This window comes from Peromyscus maniculatus, chromosome 2 (assembly GCF_049852395.1).
Source record: "Peromyscus maniculatus bairdii isolate BWxNUB_F1_BW_parent chromosome 2, HU_Pman_BW_mat_3.1, whole genome shotgun sequence".
NCBI lineage: Eukaryota > Metazoa > Chordata > Mammalia > Rodentia > Cricetidae > Peromyscus > Peromyscus maniculatus.
The window spans coordinates 69649967-69660084 of record NC_134853.1 but is presented as its reverse complement, the minus strand read 5'-3'; the positions used below and the strand labels follow the sequence as shown (position 1 = coordinate 69660084).

General features: G+C 42.2%; 1 protein-coding gene across 2 annotated transcripts in view; it reads right to left on the bottom strand.

Moving 5' to 3' along the window:
- Positions 1-852: 852 nt before the first annotated feature.
- The window catches only part of Dcaf10 (DDB1 and CUL4 associated factor 10), a 47376-nt gene continuing 38110 nt past the window's right edge, over positions 853-10118 (bottom strand). For both annotated transcript variants that reach the window (XM_076564122.1, XM_042271089.2), the window contains 3 exons: positions 9351-9461; positions 7781-7926; positions 853-6837 (listed from right to left, as the gene is read on the bottom strand). In XM_076564122.1, coding sequence (XP_076420237.1) covers positions 6469-6837; positions 7781-7926; positions 9351-9461 — 626 coding nt within the window. In that variant the 3' untranslated portion in view covers positions 853-6468. The remainder of the gene's footprint in view (positions 6838-7780; positions 7927-9350; positions 9462-10118) is intronic.

Genomic DNA, 10118 nt, shown 5'->3' with positions numbered 1-10118 from the left:
GTGTCAAATGTTTGCAAGTAACATTTCTTTCTTAAAATCACATGACAAGGTAGACACGTACCAAACTATTCAGTGCATGTATAAGGGTTTAGTAAACCTGGAGATTTTGTGTAAGTATGTGCAATGGTCACTGTGATTCTGTCTATCCACTCAAAGGCTGCAAACAATTCAGTGGGAAAGGTAAAGCTATGTACAGTCTTAGAAAGCTTCTCTGTTCTGAAATGAACACTTGACATACCAAAAACCTTCTGGAAGTAGCTTTAATTATAGATTACAAATTAAGGTATGAAATCATGCACTTTGTATCTGTCTTTGAATGAATGTCTTACACAAAGGTAGGTGGAAGATGTGTAATTTATGGTTCTTACAATGTCCATCTAAGTAAAAACCACTTAGTGTGTGAGCCAAGAAAAACATGAAAATGTAGTACTACTGTTCCCAAGTTTACAACAGGGCATGGAACAAGCATGGAGCCTATATAATCCCCAGCCCTGTAATGCCAGCCCTGGATTGATGTGTTTCATATGCTTCTATAGAGAGACTTGAGTTTCTCATCTCTGGTCCCTGAGCACCTAGTACTGGACTAAGCATATAGTAGGGTTCAAATCCATGTTCAATGAAAGAGAAAGCCTTAATTTATGTTCAAAATCAGTAAATACCCAGATGAAGACAGTCGGCTATGTGAAAACAAATAAAACAACACCCCCCCCCCACACACACACCAAACAAAACCAACCAACCAACCAAACAAAAAACCCCAACAACCGCCACCTGCTTCTGCCTCTGGGGCTCATTAATTTTGGAATTACATTCTGCTTCATGAGAACTTGAGGGCACACATAGTGAGGTTCATTTGATTCATTCAACAGATATTTATTGAACAACTACTCTGCCAGATCCTCTCCCAGGCACCATGGATACAAGAATAAAGATAGCCCTGCCCTCAAGGAGCGCACAGTCTAGCAAAAGGACCAATAGCACCTTAGACCCTGTGAGAAAGTGTTCTGGTTGACAGCTTATTAACTAGAATAAACCAAGTTTGCCAAAAATACAAACCTAATGTTTGGGGGTGGGGGGAAGCAGTTTGGAGATGAAGAATGCAGTCAAATTTGGAAGAAAATTCAAGTATCTATTCTTTAGTGTAAAAGCCATGAAATCTATGAGCTAGAGCCCTGGGAAAGCTACAGATTCGGCCTATCTTAAAGACTGTGACCAGATTTAAATCCTGAACATTATTACTCCTGGGGGGTGTCACTTATAGCGACGTTTATATACATACATTCAAAAGATATGTGCATTAAGATGTGCTCCTTGGGGCTTCTGACTAAACCTCTATCAGGCCATTTACAACTCAAGACAGCAGCATAAAGGCAAACTGGAGACTTTCCTGTTGTGATCGTTTCCATTACCATCTGAACGCAAGGTATCTCTAGGATGTCCATGTTAGTGTGCTTACTCGACAGTCTCTAGTCTTCTAGTGTGATAATCAAGCCTACATTTCAGTGGTTTCAATGGCATCACTATGGTCTTAAGCCTCCTGGAGTTTCCTTCCTTTTCTGCACTCTTCTGGTCCTAGAAGCGGGAAGGACCCCTGCAGATGCAGAGCTGGTGTCCAGACTCTGCTTCACGTCAGTGCTAGTTTTTAATCCAGCAGCAGCTTTAGTTTACACATCCCTCACTTGGTTGCACTGGGAAAGTAGCCTCACCTTTAACTGGCTGGGGCTTCATTGTTCAGCTGGTGAGTAGAACACAGCCAGAGGAGTTGCCTCACTGTGTGCCCAGAATTTGCCCGGTTCCTTTTGTGGGCAACGACCAGGACCGGCTTACTCCTGTCACAGCCCAGAACTTGAAGACAGCACAGACTAGAAGCCTGTTAGAAACAGGCTTGTTGATGGAATACGTTACTTCGTTACTTCGCAATACATTTCTTTAAAAGCTAACAACGAGGCAAATAATTACATAGTTGTGAGAATCACTTGCTAAGAGATATTCCTCACATTTCTTATAGCCCTTTGTGTTCTATGAAATGTTCTACAGGTATCAGAGCTCATTGGGTACTTGCAATAACACATCATGAATGTAGCTTCATCATGATGAAGTGAGTTAGACTGAGCATGCTGTGTAAGAAGGCAGGAGGTAGACTACCATACCTAAGGAGACTTGCATCAAAAGTAAGTACAAATTTAAAATGTTGGCACTGAAGAGCTGGGCATTAGTTAGCCAGACAGAATTCATATATATGGATTCCTTCATGACCAACAGGTGGTACTGAGTGGACCTATACAGCACCCAAGGACCACTGGTCACTGAATGAGCAGGATCATCACCAGGAAGTTACTAAACCATATCTCCTGCTTTTATAAAAGCCAAACAAAAGCCTGGCATGGTGGTGCATGCCTTTAATCTCAACACTTGGGAGGTAAAAGCAGAGGGAACGCTGAGTTGGGAGCCAGCCTGGTCTACAAAGTGAGTTTCAAGATAGTCAGGTCTACACAGAGAAACCTTATCTCGAAGAAAAGAAAAAAAAAAACAAACAAAAAAAAACCTAAAAGCCCAGTGTAACAGACACAGTGCTGCATACTCCAACATGAGACATGCCAGTCTTCTAAGAGATTCTTGGGGTGCTTCCTCTATACTCACCTAGAACAACAACCTTCAAGATTCTATGCGGTGACCTGGTCCTAGGTACAGGAGGAAGGGACATGACATTTATCTCTTCCTTGCGTTGTTTCCTTAAAATTTTTGTTGTGGCTTCTTCTTAGGGATACAACAGGGAGAAATAATAAAATATACATATGATTTGGGCTTTGAGAAAAAAGACAACACTTAAAAAAAAAAAAAAAAAGAGTCTCAGCCGGGCGGTGGTGGCGCACGCCTTTAATCCCAGCACTCGGGAGGCAGAGCCAGGCGGATCTCTGTGAGTTCGAGGCCAGCCTGGGCTACCAAGTGAGTTCCAGGAAAGGCGCAAAGCTACACAGAGAAACCCTGTCTCGAAAAACCAAAAAAAAAAAAAAAAAAAAAAAAAAAAAAAAAAAAAAAAAAAAAAGAGTCTCACTGTATAACTGGCTAGCCTGGAACCTTAGTATGTAGTCCAGACTGACCTCAAGCTGACTGAAGATCTGCCTGCCTCTGCCTCGCCAGTGTCCCTCGGCCCCCAGCTGTGGTCACTTCACTGGTGTTTTACCTGCATGTACGTCTGGGGGAGGTGACAAGTCCTGGAACTGGAGTTACAGACAGTTGGGAGCTGGGGATTGAACCTGGGTCCTCTGGAAGAGCAGCCAGTGCTCTCAACCACTGAGCCATCTCTCCAGCCCCATGATCACACAGTTTTTAAAAACAAGTCTCTTATTTTAGCCCTTCATTTCCTGATTGAAAATAAGCAACTACTGTATATTTGATGCATCTAAGTCATTCAGCATAGCATTCCCACTCATTGATGTTCTGAAGGAAGCTTTGGGCTAACATGACTGACTTACCAAGATTTACCAATAGTAATAACTTCATTACCAATTATAATATACTTCTACCAATTATAATAAAAGTGACTTAATAAAACAGTAAAAAATACCAGGTTTTTAGACTGTTAAAATTGGACCTTAAGATGGTAATATGTAACTTTTTCCAGTAGTACAGGTTTTCTGAGGCCCTTCAATTTTTGGTTAATACTGTCTGCTATTTTCTTGACCCTGACTCTACCTTGGAGAGGTACCGGTTCCCTGCTGAGTCTGCCGGCTCTTCTCAGGTCTCATCTATGTAGCTTTGCTTTCACACAAGGCTGACTATCACCGACATTTCTTTCAAAGTGCTTGCCCTGCTTAGTTTTTCGCTTAGGACTGGCCCACATGTATGCCTGGGGTTAGGATCTTCAGTCTCACGGAAACATCAGCATCTGAAATGTTTTTATGCAGTACTGAAGGGAATGAGGCTAGCCTTGTAATAAAAATTTGCAGAAGATACCGAGCACATAAACTAACAGACCAGTGTAGCTCAACCTTCATGAATTTAGGGGCAGAATGGTAGAGGAGTGAGTACAGACTTAGCAATAGAATCAAGAGGCAAACCTGGGTCTGAACCCAGTGCTGCCTCCCCCTGCCGACTGCGGCTTCAGGCAGGTCACTTGGTTTTTCTGACCCACTGCTATCTTCAACATGATTGGAGGCCCAGTCCACCTACCTTGTAAGGGTATCTGCAGGGCCAGTGGTAAAGCACACACATTCCCTAACAGATAGTAGGTACTCAAAAACAGTGATTCAAGAATCCCTGGCTTGACTTAGGTGATATGTGGGTATAATGTCTGACATAGAACTCTTTCCAAACTGTTAACAATTATGATCTTCTTTTGAATGTCAATTTCATCTTTATACTTAATGTTTTTTAATTGTGATAGTTTTGATTGTAATATTTTCCTCCTAAACTATTTTCTTTGGGAAAAAAATTTGTTTTTCAAACCTATGGAAGCAAGCCTATGATTTTCACTGTGCTTTGTTATTTTTTCAATGACTACAAAACTTCCAGCTTTTCCAACATCTATGATAAGAAGATCTAATTTTTAAAGACTGTCCTGGAGCTAGTATTGTTCTCAGTGAGACACAAGCTCTTACAGGTGTGGGAATAATGGGCACTAGAAAGAACTGTGTATTTATTCATGTATTTGGGCTGTTTAAACATCTGTAAGTATTAAAATACTTTGTTTGCTATGGATAAAACTCTTAGCATCTACTTCCATGCCTCTCTTTCCCAATCTGATCATCTTATTCACAATAATATAAAATAAAGACAAAATGCCCATTCACTGATGTTTTTAACAGCCTGCATAATACAGTAGAAACTGCCCTGAGCAAGGAATTGAGACTTGAATTTTAGCCCTGGCTTTACCACTAACTTCGTATAACCTTAGGCAAATCATTTAACTTCTTTCACTTGTTCAACAATGAAATAAATACCACTTCAAGTTATCTGCTACTCTAAAATTGCTATTGTTGATTTATTATTATTACTGTTTAAATAGCTGAAATATCTTGTGGGAACGGTGTTAAGCACCAAATGGATACAGAAATACCTACTGCAATTTCAGGTTGTGTTTTCAAACTATGACCTGGAGGCCACCTGGATACAGATGATTTAAAGTTCTGTTTATTACAAACAGAGTCCTTTCCCTGCCTAAATCAGTCTTCTAAGGTCAGGTCAGGCCCAGATTCCTGCATTCTTTACAAATCCTTCAAGGATTATACTGCATCCTAACATTTGAGAAACACTGGCCTAAAGGGCATGTGACCAAAGAGAGCAAGGCTACTTGCCTGGCTTAAATTATGACAGCTTCAAGCATATCTCAACACAGTGCCAATCAATGTAGCAGAGACCGGAAGGATGTTGCCCATTCAAGACAGGGTGAGCCTTGTGTTCACACCTTGCCTGACACTTTCCATAACCAAACACAAGACAGCAGTGCCACTCAAGTCCCTGACTCTGGGGTTCTGACAGCAGCTTCAAGAGGACTACAGCTCCCTTTCACTAATGGTGAGAGCTGAGTTGATGCTCTCGGGATGAAGGAACAAACAACACAATCTTTGAGTTCCCTCCCACCCTTCCACTGTGAACAGCTCATCTGTGTGAGTCAAAGAATCACAGCCAATCTAAGCCGCGTTAATCTCACTCTATGGCCAGACACTGAACCAACCTAATGAACAGATCTTCTGTACAACAGAAGTGACCAAGCTTATTCCTTTTCCTTTCCTTTCCAATGCTGCTGACAGGAACAAAATATCAAATAAAGACACATGCTGGAGATTTTAAATTCATACAAGTAAAATAAATTACAAAGAAGTTGTAATATTTTTCTAGAATTTCACAACAAAAATCTCACATGAGATAAAGTGTAATTTTAACAGGAAATTTTAAAAAGTTATTCTGTTGCGAGAGTATCAGTTATGAGAATAATGCCATTATCTGTGCTCAGTATTTGACAGCAACTTTAAAGGCCAAGTGTACTGATAAATGAAGATGACTTTTCTTTTTTCAACAACTGGCGTGCCAACATCCAACTTCAGGGTTTTGCTTAAGACTAGTGCCATGGGTTTTTCCTCAACCCAACCATGACTTTTGTCAAATGTTTGCAAAATTCATACCTAAATCACAAAAGAGGAAGGGAGGCAGGGAGGAGCGGGGGATGGGGTGGGGGGGAGAACAAGAGCCACATGCGAAATGAAATGACCAAGAAAACCCAAGCTCAGGGGCACAGAGAGCAGGAGCAAAGGAATGCTGACAGATGATGCTGCATGGTCGAAACGGAGATGCCCGGATGATGCCGGATGGCCAAGTACTCAGGTCACATGTGTGTTCACCAACCCATAAGAACCAAGATCTTGACCCAAACTTATAAGATCTTCTAAAAAAGAAAATACTTCACCTAAATTGAAGTAATTCATAAGTCAAACACCAGAAGAGTTCCTTATTTGATGTAAGTTGTGCCTAAAACTTTGGCTGATACAAAGAGACCCGTCCACTAAGGCACCCTGAGGCAATCTGACAGTGTGTTGGAGAGAACTTTGTTGTCAGGACCACATCGTTATGAGAGTACAGAGAACGGATCACCCGTAGGGGACTGGCTTCTTTGGGTAAACAGTCAACAAGCTCACTGCACTGTTTGTCAAATCCCAACAAGCGAATCCCGTAGCCATGTGGGGAAGAGATCATCCGTCCATCAGGGCTGAAGCAAAGTTCTTTGATGTAGCCCCTGCCCACATTGGCTTCTTCGATGTAATGAGTCAGGCGCAGGGAACAGCGAGGTGAGACCGGTCGGACTGGAGCTCCTTCTTGGAATTCATAGACACAAGTCCACTGGAGGAGGAGAAAGGACAGACCAAGGTTACAGATCCCCAAACACACTGCAGAGAGACTCTACTGCTGAGAAGCTCAACAGAGCCCACACCACAGGAGTGTTGCAAGAAATCAGTTAGACGATTATCATCCTTCTCACTTAACTCTAGCTTATGAAGATTTATCTTCATTTATCTTCATAAGCTGGAGTTAGTGTGTGCTACCAAGCTTTAAGACCTCTTGCTCCCGAGGCTGGCTATGACTTCTGTAGTAATACATCCCTTTACTGAGGGCACCAACAGTCTAGGGCCCAGAGTACTTCTGTCCTCGGTGTGCTTCAAAGGCCTTTCTGCCTTCCTTCAGTTTGGTCTGCAGAGCCCTGAGCTCCCTGCAGACTCCTGCCTACCACAGTGATGAGAGCCTAATGTCTTTTCGTTGTTGTTTTTGAGACAAGGTTTCTCTGTGTAGACTTCACTGTCCTAGAACTCACTCTGTAGACAAGGCTGGCCTCAAACTCACAGAGATCTGCCTGCCTCTGCCTTCTGAGTGCTGGGATGATCCTAAGGTCTTTTAACTCTACCTCCAGGCATCAGTTTAGCCCCTTCCTTTCTCAGTTTCCCCTGGCTTTTAAAGAGACAGTGATGAGAGCTGTCTTACTAAACCCTACGTTTAGCCAGCTTAGCTAAACAGCTTGGTGTAATGTGGACTGTATGGTTTTGTTTGTTTCTGTTCCCGTGATGGGAACCAGAATCAAGGAGCTAGACATGACGTCAGCTGATGATGGTCTTTAGAGCACTTCTCAGCTCACTACACCAAGGCAGGAGAGGAAGAAGAGACCAAAAGGAGAAAGCAACAGAGCGGGAGGGGAGTCGCTGAGAAGCAGGGTCTTTGCAGTGTGCCCTGAGGGCAGGGAAGGCACTTTGTCCAGTGAGCCCTGCAGACCGAGAAGCGCTGCAGCCCGTACCTCCTGATCATCAGTGTTGCTTGAGCACCGAAGAAGGGTGGCCCAGCCTTTGGGGTGCAGCTGTAAGGATGTGATGCAGTTTCCACGATCCCTCTCACCAGGAACTTCAGGGGTTAAAACTTCAAGACTATTTCGTGGTGAAACTCCTGAGATACAAAAAATTAAAGATTTTGGATTTTTGTTATCCAGGGACTAAGGCAAAACCATGACTTCTGGCAACTACCTTCTTGCCTTCACCCCTTAATTTTTTTTTTTTTTTTTGGTTTTTCGAGACAGGGTTTCTCTGTGTAGCTTTGCGCCTTTCCTGGGACTCACTTGGTAGCCCAGGCTCACCCCTTAATTTGCTCCTCACACTATACCACGTGTACAAACATGGTTGACCCCCTAACCCCAATATATGTGACTTTTGCAGCAGGACTAACCAGTGGTCTAAGGCATGAAAGCTGAGTGGGGTCTTTTTTCATTGGACCTGTATCTCAAAAGGCTCTTTATTTAAGAACTGATTTCGTGTGCACGGAAGGAATCTAGAAAATTAAGGTCACAATTCTCAACTCAGGGGACTTACTGGTCTATAGACCAAAGAAGGAAATATTTAGAATCCGGGACTAAGTGGTCCCTAAGGACAGTCAGATGCTCCTTTATACTGGAATTAAGACATTCATGCAAAGTTGAAATATTTATGTTGTAATGCATTCAATACAGCCAACCCACGGGACAGCACAGCTCTGTGACAGCTTGCTGTACAGTATTGACTGTTGATTCTCATAACAGTGTAACGAACTGCAAGATACCCCATTACTTTCCAGAACCATGAGAAAAAGCAATGCATATAGCTAGCAGGGGAAAGATCAAAATTCAAAATGTGAAGTTTGGTTTCTGTTGAATGCATGCCACTTTATACCACCGTGAAACTGGAAAAACTGTAAGTTGAACAACCGCAAGTTTCTACCCATATGATAAAGAGATATAACACAAGGGCGGGAGCCATCTTCCTGGTGACTCTACTATAAGCAGGGTCATTTCCTTCAGCCCAGGTCCTAGTATGCCGCTGTTGCTAAGTAGAATGTGAGAAACCACTTTCACAGATGGCATAAGAAAGCAGCCTAGAAATTTCCTATCAAGAGAAAAAATTTCATTGTTGTTGCTGCTGCTGCTGTTTCTTGAGACAGGGTCTCACATAGCCTAGGCTGGTTTAGACTTCTCTGTAAACGAGGCTGATCCTCCTGCCTCTCTCAAGTGCTGGATTATAGGCTGTGCCACCAGGCCTACCTGTGCATATATACTGATTTAATTTTCATGGCATCCTTGTTTTGAATCTACATTTCTTAAATACAGTTCCCAACTATTTCATCTTCAAACTAGACCGAATTAAGGTTGGGCCAGGGCAGTAGAACCAATGCTTCTATCAGAGGTTAAAGCACAAGATGGTTGGCCTTCTCAAATGATGACTGGAAGGGCAAGATGGGCCTGATCTTTCCTGGTTTTTGTTTTTATGGATTAAAACTAAGCCAAAGAAAACTATTTGATGGAAACCATTGCTGTAAGGTTGCAAACCCACTTTTTAACACACCTTCTCGTTGAGAGGCTCGTGACATGTGTTTCTCAGATGAGTTAGCATCACTGTGATGACAAGGTGAACCAGAAACTCTAGAACCAGAAGAACTTGATGAAGTGGTCAAATCTTGAAAAGAAAACCGAACAATAAACCTAGCATAACTCTTGTAGAATCTCTTAATTTTTTAATTATCTATTTGAACTTTTAGAATATACCCAAAATGTGCCAACAAAATCTCATGTAAACTGGACTGTACCTAAGATAAAACAGAACAGCTCTTTCTGTTTCAGGTCTACATTCTTTTGAAAACCTTTTCTAGGTTTTCACACATCACAAAAGATGTGTGAAATAGATAAGCATGCAAACATCTTCGCTTCTCTAACATTTCTAAAACAAGAAAAAAATTAAAATCTGTGGGACAATGAGTATCAGATACCTGGGCGTTACGTTTCTTTACACAGCTACACTTCACCCTGCATCTCTGGCAGCTGCGCACTTCTGGAGAGTCCTTGACAGCCTGACTCCCTGTGACATTTACACTAGAATCACCTTTAAGAGACTGAACAGCTTTTTGGTTTTTCAGTCAAAAATGGACAACTTGAGGGGCATCATTCACACACCGCTAGTCCTAGTATTCAGGAAGCAGAGGCAGGCAGATTTCTGAGTTTGAGGCCAGCCTGGTGTACATAATAAGTTCCAGGACAGCCACAGCCACATAGAGAAACCCTGTCTCAAACCTTTAAAAAAGTGGCTAAGTACAGCTTCTCATTAAGTTGATTATTA